This window comes from Elephas maximus, chromosome 1 (assembly GCF_024166365.1).
Source record: "Elephas maximus indicus isolate mEleMax1 chromosome 1, mEleMax1 primary haplotype, whole genome shotgun sequence".
Classification (NCBI taxonomy): Eukaryota; Metazoa; Chordata; class Mammalia; order Proboscidea; family Elephantidae; genus Elephas; species Elephas maximus.
In genome coordinates, this window is record NC_064819.1 from 127,288,936 (window position 1) to 127,310,448 (window position 21,513).

Consider the following 21,513-nt stretch of genomic DNA (forward strand, 5'->3'; position numbering starts at 1 on the left):
ATATACTTTTTTCCATCCTTTGAGTTTTAGTTTGTTTGTGTCCCTAAGTCTAAGGTGTGTCTCTTGTAGGCAGCATATAGATGGATCGTGTTTCTTTATCCAGTCTGTGACTCTCTGTCTCTTTATTGGTGCATTTAGTCCATTTACATTCAGCGTAACGATAGATAAATAAGTTTTTAGTGCTGTCATTTTGATGCCTTTTTATGTGTGTTGTTGACAATTTCATTTTTCCACATACTTTTTTGTGCTGAGGCGTTTTTCTTAGTAAATTGTGAGATCCTCATTTTCATAGTGCTTGACTTTATGTTAGTTGAGTCGTTACGTTTTTCTTGGTTTTTATCTTGAGTTATAGAGTTGTTATACCTTTTTGTGGTTACCTTATTATTTACCCCGATTTTTCTAAGTAAAAACCTAACTTGTATTGTTCTATATCGCCTTGTATCACTCTCCATATGGCAGTTCAATGCCTCCTATATTTAGTCCCTCTTTTTGATTATTGTGATCTTTTACCTATTGACTTCCATGATTCCCTGTTATGTGCATTTTTTTTTTAATTAATCTTAATTTGTTTGTTTTTGTGATTTCCCTATTTGAGTTGATATCAGGACGTTCTGTTTTGTGACCTTGTGTTGTGCTGATATCTGATATTATTGGTTCTCTGACCAAACAATATCCTTTAGTATTTCTTGTAGCTTTGGTTTGGTTTTTGCAAATTCTCTAAACTTGTGTTTGTCCGTAAATATCTTAATTTCGCCTTCACATTTCAGAGAGAGTTTTGCTGGATATATGATCCTTGGTTGCCAGTTTTTCTCCTTCAGTGTTCTGTATATGTCGTCCCATTCCCTTCTTGCCTGCATGGTTTCTGCTGAGTAGTCAGAACATATTCTTATTGATTCTCCCTTGAAGGAAACCTTTCTTTTCTCCCTGGCTGCTTTTAAAATTTTCTGTTTATCTTCGGTTTTGGTGAGTTTGATGATAATATGTCTTGGTGTTTTTCTTTTTGGATCAATCTTAAATGGGGTTCGATGAGCATCTTGGATAGATATCCTTTCGTCTTTCATGATGTCAGGGAAGTTTTCTGTCAGGAGTTCTTCAACTATTTTTCTGTGTTTTCTGTCCCCCCTCCCTGTTCTGGGACTCCAATCACCCGCAGGTTATCCTTCTTGATAAAGTCCCACATAATTCTTAGGGTTTCTTCATTTTTTTAAATTCTTTTATCTGATTTTTTTTCAGCTATGTTGGTGTTGATTCCCTGGTCCTCCAGATGTCCCAGTCTGCATTCTAATTGCTCGAGTCTGCTCCTCTGACTTCTTAATGCGTTGTCTAATTCTGTTATTTTATTGTTAATCTTTTGGATTTCTACATGCTGTCTCTCTATGGATTCTTGCAACTTATTAATTTTTGCACTATGTTCTTGAATACTCTTTTTGAGTTCTTCAACAGTTTTATCAGTGTGTTCCTTGGCTTTTTCTGCAGTTATCCTAATTTCATTTGTGATATCATTAAGCATTCTGTAAATTAGTTTTTTATATTCTGTATCTGATAATTCCAAGATTGTATCTTCATTTGGGAAAGATTTTGATTCTTTTGTTTGGGGGGTTGGAGAAGCTGTCATGGTCTGCTTCTTTAAGTGGTTTGATATGGACTGCTGTCTCCGAGCCATCACTGGGAAACTAGTTTTTCCAGAAAATCTACTAAAAAAAAAATGCAGTCAGATCCCTATCAGAGTTCTCCCTCTGGCTCAGGCTATTCAGATGTTAATGAAGCCGCCTGGGGAGGGTGGGGGAGGGAACAGAGAGATAGGAGAGTAGCACCTCAGAATATAGCCAGAGTTGCTTGTCTTGCTTGGAATGACTATTATATCTGAGATTCCCGCCCCCGGGGGGTCTGGCCCGCTGGAGTCACAGTCAGATCCTCTGCTTCCAGCCCCACGCCCAGCGTCAAGGCTCCCCTACTGGGACGGTGCACTCTCGACTCCAAAATCGGTTGCTGCCTCCCGAGGACTTCTTGTCCCTCCAGCCACGTGGCCGTGCCGCCCCCGAGAACCAGTTGGGCCTCCTTCCGGGGTTAGTTCAGATGGGTGGAGCAGCTCCCCGTGCTTGTGCCGTGACCGAGTGTCCCGGCTGCGATGCTGTTCTCCCCGCTACAATACCAGTCGCTGCCTCCCAGGGACTTCTCCTACCAGCTGTGTCCCACGCCACCCGCACAACCCGGCTGGTCTCCTTCCCGGGGTTAGTTCAAGGGGGTGGAGCAACTCTCCGTGTTTATGCCGTACCTGCGTCCAGTCCAAATCCCTGCGGGACGGTTCCCCGGCTCGGACGCTGCTCTTTCTGCTCCAAGACCAGTCACTGCCTCCCAGGGACTTCTCCTACCGGCTGCGTCCCACGCCGCCCGTGGAACCGGCTGGTCCCCCTCCCGGGGTTAGTTCAGGGGGGTGGAGCCGCTCTCTGTGCTTGTGCCGTACCTGACTGGTACGCTGGCTCCAGGCTTTGGAAACAATTGCTGCTTCCCCGTATTATATCGTTCTCTGTCTCTAAATCTGTGTTTGTTGTTCAGGGTTCGTAGATTGTTATGTATGTGATCGATTCACTTGTTTTTCTGTGTCTTTGTTGTAAGAGGGATCCGAGGTAGCGTCTGCCTAGTCCGCCATCTTGGCTCCGCCCCCCTGAAATGTATTTCTTAAATAATAAACTTGAAAGCCAAAATTACTCCTTGATCCATGGGCTGCAGAATGGATGTTGTGTTAGCAGGAAGGAAAACAATATTAATCTCCTTGTATGTCTCCTTTGGAGCTGTTGGGTGACCAGGTGCATTGTCAATGAGCAGTCATATTTTGAAAGGAATCTTTTTTTCTGAGCAGTATGCTTAAAATATTCAGTAAACTATGTTGTAAACAGATGTGCTGTCATCTAGGCTTTTTTGTTCCACTTACAGAGCATAGGCAGAGTAGATTTAGAAAATTTCTTAAGGGTCCTAGGATTTTCAGAATGGTAAATTAGCATCGGCTTCAACTTAAAGTCACCAGCTGCATTAGCCTCTACTTCTCCTCTCTGGCGATGTAAGTCCTAGATAGTATCTTCTTCCAAGATAAAGCTGTTTCATCTACTTTGCAAGTCTGCTGTTCATTCAGTGTAGTCACATTAATCAATTATCTTAGCTGGATCTTCTGGACAACTTGCTGCAATTTCTACATCAGCACTTGCTGCTTCGCCTTGCACTTTCATGTTATAGAAATGGCATCTTTCCTTAAACGTCATGAACCAAACTCTGCCAGCTTCAAACTTTTCCTCACCTCTCTCAGCCTCCATAGAATTGAAGAGAGTTAGTGGTTAAGAGTTCATCTACTAACCAAAAGGTCAGGAGTTCAAATCTACCAGCCACTCCTTGTAAACCTAATGGGGCAATTCTACTCTGTCCTATAGGGTCGCTACAAGTGGGAATCAACTTGACAGCAATGGGGTTTTTTTTTTTGTTTTTTTTTTTAAGGCCTTGCTTTGGCCTAAGAGAATGCTGTGACTAGTTTGATCTTCTGTCCAGACCACTAAAAGTTGTTTCTCCATATCAGCAATCAGGCTGTTTGTCTTTCTTATCATTCATGCACTCACTAGAGTAGCACTTTTAATTTCCTTCAACAATTTTTCCTTTGCATTCACAACTTAGCTTTTGGTGCAAAAGACCTAGCTTTCGGCCTACCTCAGCTTTTGAAATACTTTCTTCACTAAGCTTAATCATTTTATAGCTTTTGTAAGTAAAAAAACCCAGTAAAACAAAGCATATAACTCTTCCTTTCACTTGCACATTTAGAGGCCATCACACAGTTGTTAATTGGCCTAATTTCAATATTGTTGTGTCTCAGGGAATATGGAGACCTGAGGAGAGGGAGAAAGGTGGGGGAATAGCTGGTTTGTGGAGCAGCCAGAACACATAACATTTATCAATTAAGTTTGCTGTCTTATGTGGGTGCACTTTGTGGTGCCCCAAAATAATTACAATGGTAGCATCAAACATCACTGATTATGGATCACCATAACAGATATAGTAATAATGAATTACCAAAATGTGACACAAAGACACAAAATGAGCACATGCTGTTGGAAGAATGTCACCGATAGACTTGCTCAATGGAGGGTTGCCACAAACCTTAAAACTTGTAAAAAATGCAATGTCTGTTAAGTGCAATAAAGCAAAGCACAATAAAACAAAATATGCCTGTATTGCATTGGGCAAATCTGCTGCAAAAGACCTCTTTAAACTGTTGAAAAGCAGACATCACTTTAAGGACTAAGGTGTGTCTGACCCAAGCCATGGTATTTTCAATTGCCCCATATGCACAGGAAAGTTGGACATTGAATAAGGGAGACTTGAAGAAGAATTGATGTCTTTCAATTCTGGTGTTGGCAAAGAATATTGAATGTACCATGAACTTCCAGAAGAATGAACAAATCTGTCTTAGAAGTACAGCCAGAATGCTCCTTAGAAGCGAGGATGGCAAGACTTAATATCACTTATTTTGGGTATGTTATCAGAAAGGATCAGTCCCTGGAGAAGGACACCATGTTTTGTAAAGTAGAGCATCAGTGAAATAGAGGAAGACCCTCAAGGAAATGGACTGGTACAGTGGCTAAAAGAATGGTCTCAGACATAGCAACAAATTCGAGGATGGCCCAGGACCGGGCAGTGTTTTGTTCTGTTGTATATAGAGTCACTATGAGTTGGAACCAACTCAACAGCACCTAACAACAACAACAAAATAATTTAAGGAGTCACGTAAAACTGGAAGGAGACTCGGAGAATTGAAAGAGGTTGAGGTAAAAGGGATGTTTGTAGTTGGAATAAAAGAATATAAAAATGGAATGTGACCACATTTTGTTCATAACGGATAAACTTAGGCTTTGATTTCCTAGAGATGGAGAACTTATGTCATGATTAGTTCCAATGGGTGGATGGGATAAACAGAGTAGAAGGTTTAACTCAACTGTACTTACTGAGATCTGATATGTGAGGAGTGATGTATAAGATATGCACTATTGATGAGTCATAACAGTCATACCACAGGCTATTGTAAAAACTGAAGGAGAAGACTACATTTAAATTTGTAATTAAATATATTATGTTTTTTCAGAGAAACTTTGTAAAGAAAATCATATACAAGCCAAATTTGGTCTTTCATATTACTGAGTTGTCAATCATCAATTACACACTTAAAAACTGTGAAACAATATGTTTTTTCTGAATCATACACACAATCTATATATCTCTCATTGAAGGAAAATGCACTATCACACAGTTACACCTGAAATTTCAAAGATGGAATTTCTTTAGAGAAAATATCTTCTCTTTCTGATGAATATAATTATTTAAAAATTTTTATTTCATTCTTCCCAATATTACAATAACTGCAAATGAGAGAGGTTATCAGTGATTTCTAAAGTGCTTTAAAGTATGAACTGTTACCTAAGAAAACTGGCTTTTCATTAAATATTTAAAATTTATTAATTCAAATTCACAAATGAGATATTATCTCTCCAATTTTTACATAATTATTTTATTAAATAAAGGACACTGATTTATATCCTGATGTATTAACAATGAAAGACTCAAAGCTTTGTATTACAAAATTATACACCATACAATGTAGAGTGGGAAAACCCAATGAAGTTCCCTTGATTTCTTCATCTTGACCATTAAAAAAAAACCCGTACTGAAGAAAATGTTAGAAAGGTTATGCTATATTGTGTCCTACCTGACAAAGAAGCTATTTCAAGAAACGAGAATAATAAAAGTTATTCCTAAACTTTGAAAGATCTATTGTAATGAATTGAACTAGTTCAGTTTCTGATTGCTTGCCAGCAGTATAGCTGTCTCCAACATACTCCTGTATTGATCTGGTAGCCTTTGTGGCAGGGCATAAAGAACAACTATCTGTGTCAGGTACAACAGCAGGTGCCATCTCCATTGAACTAGCTGCTGCCCTGATTACAATAAGACTGTTTAGAGTACCTGGTGACCACAAAGGCTCTTTCTGCTCTGTGGGGAAAAGAAAAAAAAAACAAAAAACTCATTTCTAAAAGTTTACTGAAGAGAAACTGAAGAAACTCACCAGTAATCATCAGCTGAAGAGGTGCTGGAATAGGCTCCAGTGAAGACAGAGTAAGACATCCAGTGAAGGAAAGGCTCTGTCTTGTAGTAGATTCCAAATCTCTCACACTAGTCCAAAGTTCCCATTTGGACCATTGTAAAGAAGTCCTGACCTCTTCTGTTAAATCATACATTGAAGTCTTATAATCTGTATAATATGACCAATCTGGAATAACTACAGATTTGGGGAAAGACGTCGGTATTGGAAGTGATGGAGTTGGTGAAACTGAATAAAATGCAACATTAGAAGTTACTTCTGAAACATCAGACATTGAGTCTATATATGATGGCAGGTTGTATCTGAGATCACTTGGATGTATGGTTTCTAAATTTATGTTTAAAGTAACATCTGGATGGCTTTTTGAGTTTAATTTAAAGTCTAGAGATCTATCCATTGTGTGAAGTTTGAATGGCTTATGAAATCCCTCACTCTCTTGCATGTCCAACAAAGTGTATTCATTCAGTAATTCAGTGGGTCCCATAGTTACACCGTATTGTCTGATTTTAAATAGTTTTGAAATGTTTTCTGATACTGAAGAATCAACAGTGGTCAGTTTTGAAGTCAAATCAGAATGTATCAGGTCTGAAGAGACAGTTTGTGAAGGGACAATGGATAAACAAGTCTTATCCAAACATAAATTAACATCCAAATTACTTGATGGGGTAATGGATTCTTCCAAGGATGAGGGTAAAATTGTTCTTTCTGTGCTCATTTTAGAAGGAAATAAAGATGGCAGTTCTGCGAATGCCACTGATGGTGTTATTTCAGTAGCAAAAGAAAATGAATGCCCAGAAGTGATCGTTTGTGGTCCCATTAGTGCATACCAGCTGGCTAATATTGCTGAGTTCATCCAGAATGTCTCATAAAAGTGAGACTGTTTGCTATGCAAAACTTGATCTGGGAATTCGTGAGAGGATTTTATTTCAGTCAAAGAACATGTTGCACATGCTTGGCTTAATTCACTTAAAGAATCAGCAGCCTGTGATTTGATGTTTGTGAGTCTCCAGTTGCTAGATGCTTCAGTAATAATATGATATTCACTGGGAATGGAGGCTTGTGTACTGAATTGGTACAGAGTTGATGAGTTTAAGATGGCTACCTGTTTGGATATAATTATCTTAGCAGGAGAAATGGGAAACATGGAGGAACTCAGCAACCTCCAGTGCTCTCTTCTTGAAATTAAAGAAGCAGCTGAATATTCTTCAATAACCTCTTGAGTTCCCCTAGAGACAATTGTAGGCGCACTTGTGGAAGAAGTTGTGAGCAGGAATCCACGGGAGAGTAATGAATGCCTGTTTAACTTAATATCAGCCCCTGGAATGTCACTAATTACTGAACTCATTGTGGTAGCAGATAAGACGACAGTGTGATAGTTCTCAAATAATAAAGGTTGTGTATGAAAACTAAAATCTGCCATTAAGGAAGAGGTGATAAATGGAGTCATCTCTATTTGATCAGGAAAAAGTAGGGCTGTGGTGTCTGTTAAAGTTTGGTCGGACATATGTGATCCAGATATTGTGTCCAAGACAAACTCTTCTGGGGCAGGAACACCAAAATTCAGATATAGAGAAAAGGAGGCATCTGTGGAAGAAGGAAAACTGTGTTTTGCTGAAAGCTCTCTAGTGGAAATCAGCTCTTCGAGTACATAGCTTTTAAAGGATAAGCCAATACTTGATGCTGCCAAACTAGTGGTTGGAAGAACATGATGCTTGGAAATGTCTGTCTTTTTTGAACCTTCAGAGAGAAAAAGGCATAAAAGAATTAGAAAGATGAATTAAAAATGAACAACCTGGCTCTGGGCTGAATCTTCAGCAAATTACAATGCCACCTCATACCCATTATTTAAAGACAAAGATGGCTCTGTAAATCGTATTTCTAATAAAAATGTATAAGAAAGTTCAGTGACTTCACAAACTGCATAAATGTGAAGACTCCTATTATTTATGCTCCATGAGAGGGCCATTTTACAGAATAGACATATCCCAAGCCAAATGATTCCTTTGAATTGATTTTAAAAATTGTACAAATTACTGTTTTGTTATTGATAGAATCAATGAATATTTGATCTACTGGGTTAGAAATGTTAACAATATCATTTTAGTTGCTAAATAGACAAATTGTTCTTATTTATATTAGATGGTGTCATATTTCACCTTAATTCTTTTAAACAACAGATATTACATAGAAGAAATTCAAGCAGTCTACATTCCTGCTTAGAATACCCATTCCCCGTCAAAAATATTTTTTCTTAAACAAGTAATACCTTGGTAAGGGTTATAACTGTCACTCTGGTAATTCTGAATGACATTTACTATATGAAGAGAGAATTTGGATTTTAAAATACAGTATACTATTTACAATGACATGATTTAATTGAATAAGCCAACTAATATGACATGTCAAAACAGACTCAAGTTTGTTTCCTTTAGTATAGGAAAACAAACCCTTATTTTACATCTGAGGAACTGTTTTTCAAGTAAAATGATAGCAGTATAAATTTGCATATAATGATTCAGAAGACATTAAATGAAGACATAATGAGGCAAGGAATATTAGGTCTCTTTAAATAAACACTATTGATAATTTAAACAAAATGAGCTAGGATTGGGGTCTATTTGTCTACCAAAATTTGCATAACAGAATATAGCCTGTTAACGATTTTTTTTCCCCCAGTGATCCAGAAAATGTATTCATTAGCAAATGACATAGATATTCTTAAAACTTACCAAAGGGCATATAACCAAAGAAGTCTCAGATAATCTTACACTCCAAAAAAACCATGTATCTTAGAAAAACAAAGATTGAGATCATCCATAAAATGCAATATACACAACTTTTCTAAACTTAAACTTTTCCATCTCTTACTATCACCTACTCACCTTGATCAACTGAATAAGTGTTCATTAGAGTCCATAGTCTTGTTGCCCTTGCAGATGGAAGGATACTGACTGAAGAAGTCTCGGAGGAAGGTGCTGTATATGTTTCTGTAGAAATGCCATATCTTTGAGAGATGGGAAGCACACAGGTAACTCTGTGTTTTTCATCACCACAAAGAAGCCCAATGGAACAGTTCTCCATAAGACAATCACTGTAATTAAGCTCACAGCTTCTTGGTCCCTGAGAAAGAATTTTTAAAGTCACTTTTGAGCACCATTTGCATTTTCATAGTCACATTACATAGCTCAAATCACACCCTTATTTTATTTGAAAATAAGATCTCTTTATAGTAAGCTTTGCAAATATTTCAAAATTAATCTAATCCTTCATATTTTAAGCTCAAATGAGTGCCTACATTTATTTTAATCACTTTAAGCCAAATTACCACTTTGCATTTGCTTTCAGAATGTTTTCCAGTTAAGAATTTGTACTGTATGGCAATCAATATGGATTTAAAAGCTGTGTTACAAATTATCAACTTTTTTGCTTTAAATGTCATATTTGTTGGAAGCTAATATAAAATGCAGTATCTACAATAGATAATTTGAAAACACTTTCTTATGTTGTTCTAATTATTATAATTTCTATTGGCTTACAAAAGCCGTGTTCCTTACATGTTTTAATTTAATGTGAGTAGACTATTTCTGCCACATCCTCACACAGTACCTTTTATATAAAGAAACTGATTTCAGTTCATAGGAATTGTGATGTATGCATAAATAAGTGTGAACAGAAATTATTTGAATTGTCTTTTAAATGTAGAGTTAAAAAACCATTTACGGTAAACAAAGCACTTTGAAAAAGGTAATACAATTTAAATATGATTTTAAAAATATTAATACATGCCTATTTTCTAACACTAAAGACACACTCGGAGCCCTGGTGAAGCAGTGGTTAAGAGCTTGACTGCTAACCAAAAGGTTGGCAGTTCGAATCCACCAGCTGCTCCTTGGAAACCCCATAGGGCAGTTCTACTCTGCCTGTAGGGTTGTGTTGAGTTGGAATAGACTCGACGGTAATGGGTTAAAGACATACTCACTAGGTATTCCTGCTTCCAACTCTGATATTTGTCTAAGATTGTGTCTAATTTGGACACAATGTAAGTCCTGCTTTAGATATACATTTTTTATGTCTCAATTCTAAATTCTTTACTCATTTTCAACTCACACCTGAACATTTTTATAGAGGCCAGGGAGTATTTGATGCTAGATAATTAAAATCTAGCATACAGACAATGGTAAAAATGAAGCTTAAAGTCATGGAAGAAACAAGAGGAAAAAAAAATAAAACATGGGATATGATTCTACACCATAAAGACCAAGAAGTTAGTCCTCTTCAGCACCCAAGGGTAAACAAGCTCTGCAGAGACTTCACAGATTCATGAGAATGCACATGAGAGAGTTAGAGACCAGAATGCCAATATACAAGCTTGCTGTGAAAATATAGCTGTTACACAGCCTGTAAATACTTTTGCAGTCCTGATCATCATTTTCCCCTCTAAATCGCAATCATCTACGAGAAATAACTATCACAGGGACAAGGAACTCCCAAAGGCCCCATGATCAGCAAGTGCTCTCTGTGTCAGCACACCTACACAAGAATCAAGAATTTTTGAGGTGGATTAGACCAGAGCATGCAGAATTAGATGATTTGAATGGTTAATGACAGCAGGCTGAGATATCACCATATGAGTGTTCTTATTAATAATTCTGGAATATTTGGTGTTCATTGGCTAAAGCTCTGTACCCTTATACAACGTTGCATTGGCACTGACATTTGTTTTTATGATTCTGTTATGTTCTCTAATACCAAAACCAAACCCAAACCCATTGCTTTCCAGTTGATTCTGACTCATAGTGACCCTACTGGGCAGAGTAGAACTGCCCACTGGGTTTGCAAAGCTGTAAAACTCTATGGAAGCACACTGCCATATCTGTCTCCTGAGGGGTGGCTGGTGGGTTTGAACCACTGGACTTTGAGTTAGCAGCCAAGTGCTTAATCACTGTGCCACCAGGGCTCCTGTTATTTAACAGTGTGGCCTATTTTATCTTTGGATATGTTAATAAATTTATTCATGCAGCAGCCAGGAAGCCAAATTTTGGCTTTCCTGTGATGCATGTCTAAGTTCACATCATCACATGCTGTTCTTAGAGTTTAAATCTCAAAGAAAAAGTTGTTTTCCCAGTTTCTAACTTGCACAGGGGACATCTCAATGTATTCTCTGATTACCAGTAGCTTGAATCATATGCTATTTTTTCACTAAATTTTAATTTTACTTTTATATATACCAACATAATTGAACATCGAAGTTCTATGTTGTTAGGTGCCATCAAGTTGGTTCTGACTCATAGCAAACTTATGTACAACAGAACAAAACACTGCCTTGTCTTGCTCCATCCTCATAATCGTTGCTATGCTTGAACACATTGTTGCAGCCACTGTGTCAATCCATCTTGTCAAGGGTCTTCCTCTTTTTCACTGACCCTGTACTTTACCAAGCATGATGTCCTTCTTCAGGGACTGATCCCTCCTGAAAACATGTCCAAATCATGTGAGATGTAGTCTTGCCATCCTTGCTTCTAAGGAGCATTCTGGCTGTACTTCTTTCAAGACAGATTTATTCATTCTTCTGGCAGGCTGTGGTATATTCAATATCCTTTGCCAGCACCATAATTCAAAGGAATCAATTCTTCCGTCTTCCTTATTCAGTGCCTAGATTTCACATGCATATGAGGCGATTGAAAACATCATGGCTTGGGCCAGGTGCACCTTAGTCCTTAATGTGATATCTTTGCTTTTTAACAGCAGCAGATTTGCCCAATGCAGTGGGTCCTTTGATTTCTTGACTGCTGCTTCCATGAGGGTTGATTGTGGATCCAAGTAAAATGAAATCCTTGACAATTTCAATATTTTCTCCATTTATCATGACGTTGCTTATTGGTCTAGTTGTGAGGATTTTTATTTTCTTTATGTTGAGAATGCTATCCCTTAGTCTTTGATCTTCATCAATAAGTGTTTCAAGTCCTCTTCACTTTCAGCAAGCAAGGTTGTGTCAGCTTCATAATGTAGGTTGTTAATGAGTCTTCCTCCAATCCTGATGCTCTGTTCTTCATATAGTCCAGTTTCTCTGATTATTTCTTCTACATACAGATTGAATAAATATGGTGAAAGGCTACAACCCTGATGCACACCTTTTCCTGACTTTAAACCACATAGTATGCCCTTGTTTTGTTTGAACAGGTGCCTCTTGATCCATGTACAGGTTCTTCATGAGCACAATTAAGTGTTCTAGAATTCCCATTCTTCTCATTGTTATCCATTATTTGTTATGATCCACAGAGTCAAACGCCTTTGCATAGTCAATAAAACCCACGTAAATATCTTTCTGGTATTCTCTGCTTTCAGCCAGGATTCACCTGACTTCAGCAACGATATCCCTCATTCCAAGTCTTCTTCTGAATCCAGCTTGAATTTCTGGCAGTTCCTTTTTGTTGTACAGCTGTAACCACTTTTGAATGATCTTCAGCCAAATTTTACTTGTGTATGATATTAATGATATTGTTTGATAATTTCCACATTCTGTTGGATCACCTTTCTTTGGAATAGGCATACATATGGACTTAATAGGCATAAATATGGATCTATATTTTCCTTAATTAAATCCAAGACTGTCAGGTCAATGTTTACAAAACCTATTTCCTCTTTGTTTTAGACTACTTGTCTCTGTCATCCTTGTGGTTATGCATGACTTAGTTCTAACCTATGAAATATGAATGATCATAAAATGCGCCACTTTCAAATTGGCACCTAAGAATCTGCTATGTGTGGTGCTCCAGACTCTTCCCCTAGCTGGTGATCCCAGAACACACATGCTGAAATGTTGGAGCCACAAGATGAAAAGAGTCTGTGCCCCTAAATCTCTAAATTAAGGAGAATAGCTAAAATCACTTGTACCTTACGTAATGAGAAATTTCTATTGTATTAATCTAGTAACATTTTTGGATGTTATTATTATAGCAGCTAGCACTGCCCTAACTAATACACAGAACTTTGCCTCACCTGGTCTTTCCATGATATTATTTGTTACCTGCAAGAAAATGAAAACAACCCAAAATACCTCAAAAATGGTTGGATGTATCTTTTCTATAATCGCTTGATTATGTGTGAAGGATAAAGATATTATAAACATTAAAAATTGCTTTATCTCAGTAAACCTTTAACTTCGTAGTTTTCTTCTTAACTTTGTGGTTACCATAATTTAATTATTTTGTCAATGTATTTTTACTAATACATTCATTCATTTACCAAACATGTATTGAGTGCCTACCATGGATAGTATAATGAGTTATCAATTGATATTTATTAAACACTTAACATGTGCCAAGATGATAGTCATTTCTACAAAACTTCATGACAATTTTTTCCAATTTATTTTTCTTTCTGAATCTATATCTGAAGAAAAAAACTGTTAAAATGTTCTTTTGAATCACTGCTTTATGAGAATATTGTCATCTGTTTCCCCAGGAACAACATGTACCCCTTTATGTCTTTATTCAATAGATGTTTATTAATCAATCTCAGAGTAAAAGTGACTGTTGTAAGTATTGAGAATGCACTGGTAAGCAAGGAAGCAAAGTATCTCTCATGTGTTTGGTGTTTTAATAAATGAATCAGAACAAATAAGAAATAAATAAAACAAAGAAACAAAAAACATAAAGGAAATAAAACCAGTTAGTGTTATATGATTTACAGACAAAATACTGCAAGATAAGTAATAAGAAAAAATAGGAAGGTGTTTACAACCCAGTGAATTATTATTTTTCATTTAATTGGCAATGACATTTGAAGATCTTATGGTGCGCCTCATCTTTATTTTCTACTTGAAATAACGAGTATATAATGTAACAACAACAACAACAAATTCCAGGGATCACAGTTAGTTCTGTGATTTAATCCATTTTTCCCAGAAACAGTGGGCTAAATTTATTATTTAAAGTTTACTATATTCAAATTACATAATCTAATAATCAAAACAATTGACAACTTGAATTTTTCCGACACTCTGTGATGATTAAGGTTATGTGTCAACTTGTCTAGGCCATGCTTCTCAGTGGTTTGGCAGATATTATGTAATCATCCTCCATTTTGTGATCTGATGTGAGCAGCCAATTAGTTGAAAAGGGAGGTTCCTTGGGGTTGTGGCCTGCATCCAATATGTATAGATGTTCTGGAAATCTTGCCCTCTCTGGATCCTGCATCTGACTTGTCATCCTCTGACCTCTGCTTCTTGGGACGTGAGCCAGCAACCTGCAGTCAGACCTGCAGATTTTGGGATTTACCAGCTCTACCAGCCCCATGAGGCAGCAGTCTGCCCTGTGACCTGCCAATTTTGGGTTCGTCAGTCCCCCCAACTATATGAGTCAGGATAAGCTTCCAGCCTGATATCTGACCCATGGATTTGGGACTTGCCAGCCTCCACTGTGTGAGCCATTTCCTTGAAATAAATCTCTCTCTCTCTCTCATTCTCTCTATACGTATACATATAAATGTATAAGCATATGTAAACCAAAACCAAACCCATTGCCGTCAAATCAATTCCGACTCATAGAGACCCTATAGGACAGAGTAGAACTGTCCCATAGAGTGTCCAAGGAGTGCCTGGTGGATGTGAGCTGCTGACCTTTTGGTTAGCAGCCATAGCACTTAAACTACTATGCCAACAGGGTTTCCATATATATATATATATATATATATATACATATATGCTTCTTTGGTTTTGCTCCTCTAGAGAACTCAGCCTAAGAAAACCCCCAAATATACTTTATCATTATATTTCATTGCTTATATACTGAATTCTTTACCCAATTTGTGGGGACCAGGGTAAAATGAGAATGTAGAGCCCAAGCTAAAAATTAAGACGTTCCAGTCAGTGACAGCAGATTATTAGACTAAGTAGGAGGCTCTTCTAAGCAAAGGGCTCTATGCAACTGCAAAGTTCACACCCCATGCAGACAACTTGTTTTTATATACCACTTTTTCCAAAGACTACATAACGCTGGATCTACTCCTTTGTGGTTTAAAACTCTTAGAAAATTTGCTCACAGTAGTAGTTATTTTCTTAAGATAAAATATCCTTTTGATAATTAGAAGAAACAGTTCGTAAGACTGGTACTCTAAGTTCATAGCATAACACTTCTTGAAGACTTAAAAGGGAACATCAGACAGAGGAACCAAGATAAAGTAACTAAGCAATTTAGTTTCTTTGTAGAGGCTTAGTTAAGCCATCAATTACAGTTCTAAGCAGCAATTCTTTCCAGGTTCTTAGATAGTAAAACTTTTCAATTTATGTTCATTGGAATAATCATATTTTATTGGGAAGTGTTCACTACCCTGAAGTTCACATTACATGGTATCTGTTTTTTGGAAAATTTTGCATCATTTCCAATTCTATGAAAATATCACTATGTGAAATTCCTAGGTCACAAGTTACAAGGCACTGTTCAGTTGCAACCAGCCACCAGTAGTTCACGTCTAGTTAGGACTCTCCTCCCATAACTTGGTTAAAAAGTGAGGGGAAGGGAAATTACAAGCTGAAACTTTATTTCCATCCTATCTTTGAGATGCAGAATTCTAACATGACTCGCAATACTTCCTGTGCACCTGGTATGTATACTCTACATAACCTGAAAGACTGGAATATGATAGATTTTACTCCTATGCCTATGATTAGGTTATGTTATATGGCACAGTTGATTTTAAAAAAGGAGGTTATCTTCATGGGTCTGAAATAGTTATACAAGCTCTTAAAAATCAGAGTGCCCCCCCGGCCCTTCATTCATTCATTCATTCATTCATTTATTTATTTATTTATTTATTTTTTCTGGCTGGTTGCAGAGGAAGAGCTCAGTAGATTGAAGCATAAGAAGGATTTCAGGCCTGTTGCTGTTTTAAACATGGAGGGGACAACATGGCAAGAAATGTGGGTAGCTTTCAGGAGCTGTGTAATATTGGGATAACATTGTACTATACAATGTGGGTAGGCAGATATTTTTATTTTTAATTTTTCCAGGATTTCCTATAAAATCAATGTATTAGTTCACGGCAGTCAGTACAATTTTTAATTGTAAATTTGTTTGCATGCCAACTAGACTTATATGTTCTTGCCAGCATACTAACAGTGCATCTAGGCAGTGGACTATGTCTCTTCCCTTTCCACTGAATGGCAAGGCTTGTATGATGTCTGGCACATAGTTGGTGATCAGTAAACGTCTGCTGGACAAAAAAATAACATTCTTTTGAAAACATATTTTTATCTAGTTACTTCCCCATGTGTTTTCCCCCCTTTATAGCCAAATGTTTTGAAGGAGATAGTTGTCAAATTTTCACATCTTCCATTCTTTCCTCTAGCCATTCTAATCCAGTTTTCATGACATTGCTTCACTAAAACTGTTTTTGTAAATTTTCAGAAATACTACCATGTTGTTAATTCAAAGTATACCTGGCATTCTCCATTTTATTCAAATTTTCAGCAATATTCAACAGAGTCAACCACTTGACCCTGAAACATTCTTCTCATTTGTTTTCTCCTCTCCTTTTAAGAGCTCGCCTGTTAACCAAAAGGTTCGTTGTTTGAATCCACCAGCCCCTCCTTGGAAACCCTATGGGGAAGTTCTACTCTGTCCTATAGGGTAACTACGAGTCGGAATTGACGCAATGGCAACAGGTTTTTTTTTTTTTTTTGGTTTTTCCTCTCTCACTACTCGTTTTTTGGAGTTTGAACCTCTAGTTCAAACTTTTCTGCTGTATATTCTTAGATAGCCAACTATCTCTTTAGCATCACTACTTAAATATCACAGTGGTTCCCTAAATTTAACGTGTACAAGAGTGAACTGCTGATTCAGCTCCTTCATTCCAACTTGACCCTTTAGCCATCTACTCCATCTCAGAAATGCATTACCACCGCTTAATTAGCTTAAGTCATTCTTGATTTCTTTCTTTTTCCCATTTCACACATCCGCTCCATCCCAGGTTTTGCTAATTCTTCTCCCATAGTATATTTTAAATCTTATACCTTTTCTCTCCATTTATCTTGACAAAACCCTAGAGCAATCCATTATTTTTCACATAAGAATTCAATAACCTGCTGGTTTCTTCACTCTTAATTATGTTCTCCTTCCAGAAGCTTCACAGAAGAACAGAAATACAGTAACATCTGAATAAGATCACATCACTCCCTTACTGAAAAACTTTTAAAATATTCTCATTGTATTTGAATAAAATTCAAATTACTTGCTACTTTTTTTATATAAATCACTGTGTAATTTAACTCAGCTTACTTCTCCAGCCATATCTGCTTCCTTGTTGTCACCATGCTTACTCTATTCCACTTACTTGGTCCATCCATTATCATGCCAAATGGGACATGACCTTTTCCTCCTTAGGATCCTTGAATATGTTGATATCTCTGATAACACACTCTAAACCTTACTCTTCCCTTGGATTATTTTTTCTTGTCCCTCAGGTCTTAAGTGTATCTTCCTTAGAGAGATCGTCTCTACCTTCCACATTTTTCTGATTGTGACTTTTTTTGTTCCTTTAGACCACCAATATATTTTTAATTATATTTTTATTTGACTACTATCTTGATTTATATGTCTTTCATAGTAGAATGCAAGCACCACTAGGCAGAAGCCTATGTCTATTCTATTCTGCACTGTGCTCAGGGCACTACTGGTGTGCTGGTACCAATTAGTATTTGTTCAGAAGTGTAATATAAATTAGATAAAGTAGTTGATCTAGCAAAAAAATAAGTATTTCAACCTACAACTTGTTTAGTTAATATCCAAAATCTAAATGATCCTTCAGATGCATTTATATTACAAGAAAATGTACCAACCATTATGCAAGTTCAACAGATGCCAGTCTTGACCTACAAGGGCCGTTATATCTACTCTGAGAAATGAGGTCCCTAATCATGTGAATAATTTATCTTGGAACCAGAGATGACAGATAAAAGGAAACTGCAATTAGTATTATTATACTCTTCCTTTGTATACTCTACATTTTAGAAATAGAATATCTCTCTTTTAAGGGTCTCTTGCTAGGAAGTACTTAATGATGCTAAGTTAAGATGAGCTAGGAAGAATCGGTTAGTAGGTAAGTTCAAAGCCATTTAGTAACAACCCATTTAAACATGTCTTAGGTAATTTCTGGGCTTTGGGGGACTTATAAAAACAGAGCCATGGCTGAGCTTTTCTGGTTACTTAGCATATCATTTGAGAGTTCAAGCAGGTGGAAGAACAGGGGCCCTTTGCTGGGTGATATTCCTGGTAATAATGAACTGCTCTGAGCTAGGGTAGCTATATATGCAATATCATGAAGGGTAGTCTCTCTCAAGATGGTGCCTCTGGGCTTTGAGCAATGTTCTGCATAGTAGCTCCACCCCCTGGTTCAGAATAACTATTTCAGCCAGGGAAAGTTTATGGGAAAAAAGTGCTTACAGGGAAAAAAGTGTCCAGTTCAATTTCCTTCCTTCCTCCCTCCCTCTCTCCCTCCCTTCCTTCCTTCCTCCCTTCTTTCCTTCCTTCCTTTTCATTTTTAAGAGCATAATCCTACAGCTATTTTTCTCTGATGTACAACGAGTTGGACTTAAATGGCCAGATTAGAGATCAAAGACATCTGAGCCACTAAAGACTTCTGCTACAGACCAATGGCACATAAAACTCCACACCCTTCCTGAAAAAAGCCCATAAGAGAACTCAGTCAGGGTTTTGGAGTATGAGTCTGGTGAAATATACCTCAGATTTTCAAACCCTGCATACTATGGACGGTTGAGATTTTCAAAAGCTTAGTTAATATCATATGGTCCTTGCAATCTAAAGAAGATGTGGTCTGAGTATTCAGCCTCCACAAATGCAAACCCACTCACCCACAATTCTGTATATGACAGGGCCCCCAGAAGAAGACGGTGATTATCCAAACAGTTTCAGTGGAGGCTGGGTCAGTGGTCCTACCTGGAGAAGCAAGTTCTGATCTATACATGTCCTCAGCACAAAGAGTCCATCTTATTGGATGTTTACAGACCATTGTACACAGGGCCTGAATTATCTTGCAACTTAGGCTGTCTGTGGGAATAACTACAAATGGATACCTTGGTCTATTTTCTAGGTGAAGCATTTACCAAAAAGGAGGGCAAGCTCTCAAGAACACATAAATTGCTATCATCCTTTCTCTTCCCTCATGCCAACCTGACAGGCCCATTAGGAATGCCCATTCCTCCAATCTACATTTGTTTCTTATCTTCCTTCTTTGGGGCAGAAGATGTGTCTAGATGGATATATGTTCCTTATCCTTAATGCATGTTCTTCTTTTTCTGTCTCTTTCTCTTTTTTCCCATTAAAATATAGACCAGTTTACCTAGAATGGCTCCTGAGAGTAACTCCTAGTACTCTGCAGTGTGGTACTATTTTAAAATATATCACACATTATCCAAATATCCTGTCATTAATATTTGAAATATTTAAGGGATGTTCATAGTGACGTCTGCATGGGAACATGACAATGCATGGCCAAAAGCCCTTCAGAATCCTTTCAAGTAGGTTGGTCAGTTGTTGATTCAAAACATTTTTTTTCACTTTAAAATAAGGTAAAATTTGAGAAATAAAAATCCTTGACCATGAACAAATGTTATGGATCCATGATTCCATGAAACTATATAAAGTCTGAAGAGCATTGAGGTATTTCCTCTGAGTAAAAGCCCAAGAGCTCCCATCTAAGTTTTATAGTGCAAAGCCCGTAATTGTGAAATAAACACTTCGCTGGTGCCTGATAAGTGGAAGTGAGGCTTATGCTTACTTGGAGGATGACTTTTTTCCTTCCCTCATTGAATTTGGTTACCTGGTCTTCAGAGGATTTGCTTTAGTGGAGATGCCTTTGAAAGCATAGATTCACTGCTTTGCTATACACTTCCAATCTGCAGGAACAACTCCTAGGAGACTAATGAACAGAGTGGTAAAGTCAAGGAGTGGACTAAATTAGGCTCTGTCTCTCTCACTCTTTTTTTTTTTTTTTTTTTTTTTGATATGGCCAGTAGAAGACGGAATAAGAAAGGCAAGTGGAAAATTTAGCTTAAGGGAGAAGCCAAGGTTAATACCAGAGACAGATGCTCAGGCAAGAGATGTTATTGCAGGAAGGTGATGAGGCAAGAGGTCAAGAGACATTATTTAGAGGCAAGGTCTTAAAAGTATATTTGCTAAGTAAAGAATATGTGCTAGAGTTTTCTCTTAAAATTCTGACGAGATCATGCCTTGGCTTAAAAATTTTCACTGTTCTTAGGAAACAATCAAAATTTTTTAGCCTAGCACATAAAGCCACGGGTTACCTCTCAAAACTCACTTCATACTGCCTTCTCACATAGTTATAATAACCCCTTCTTCACATACGGTATTTCCCCTTCTAAAATTTCCCTTCATCACATATTTCCCACTCTGAAACTAGGTAACGTCACTCAAATTTTATGACGCAGCTCAACTTACCCTTAGTAACTTTATATAATTTCAATTTTTTTTTTAGTACATCGGCATTGTGCTTTCATGGAATACTGTGTGGATCTTACTGTAGTCATTGTCACATTGTGATTTTTGCTTGATGCATTTTGCTCTTTAAGTAGCCTATAAACTTTTTAACAGCAAAAATAGTCAAGTGTCTAGCTCAGTGAGTGAGATCACATACCGAAAACAGATTAGTAAGTGACACTGTTTGGAAGATTGTGGCTTCATAATATGTATTAATTAAGGGCACTGGTGGTGCAGTGGTTAAGAGCTCAGACTGCTAACCGAAAGGTCAGCAGCCTGAATCCATCAGCTGCTCCTTGAAAACTCTTTGGGGAAGTTCTATTCTGTCCTATAGGGTCGCTATGAGTAGGAATCGACTCAATGGCGATGGGTCTGGTTTTGGTTTCTTTACAATGCATTAGAGGAGAAAAATAAATAGGTGTAATGAGTTGAAGACCCAACAACTCGTAATGGAATCATCTCAAGTTGATTAGAAATGTTGAACTGGAGTCCTGGGACACGATTTTCATATACTTGATTTCCACTCGAGTTCATGGATGACTCATAAAACAAGCCTGTGGAGCACACTGGAACCATAATTTCAGAACTAAATTTTAATTACTAAATAAAAGATATACTCTGATAAATATGTTATACATTTAAAAAATGAATTATACATGTAAATCTCAGAAGCACACATGCAAATCATATACTACTATAAAGATTTTTAAATTGTTTTTCCTTTCCTATATTGGTACATGCACTTTGTATAAGAAACATAAATTACATTTCTTTTTAATTCCTGAATTCATCTCATAGATAATGCACTTTATTCAAACTCCATCTATAATAAATTCAGTGTGAATAATTTACTCTTTTTTTCAC

General features: G+C 37.2%; 1 protein-coding gene across 1 annotated transcript in view; it reads right to left on the reverse strand.

Annotated features, from left to right (window-relative positions):
* Nucleotides 1-21,513, reverse strand: part of EYS (eyes shut homolog) — a 1,933,311-nt gene that overhangs the window by 934,816 nt on the left and 976,982 nt on the right. The window contains 2 exon segments of the mRNA XM_049873718.1: nt 6,101-7,873; nt 9,019-9,211. Coding sequence (XP_049729675.1) covers nt 6,101-7,873; nt 9,019-9,211 — 1,966 coding nt within the window.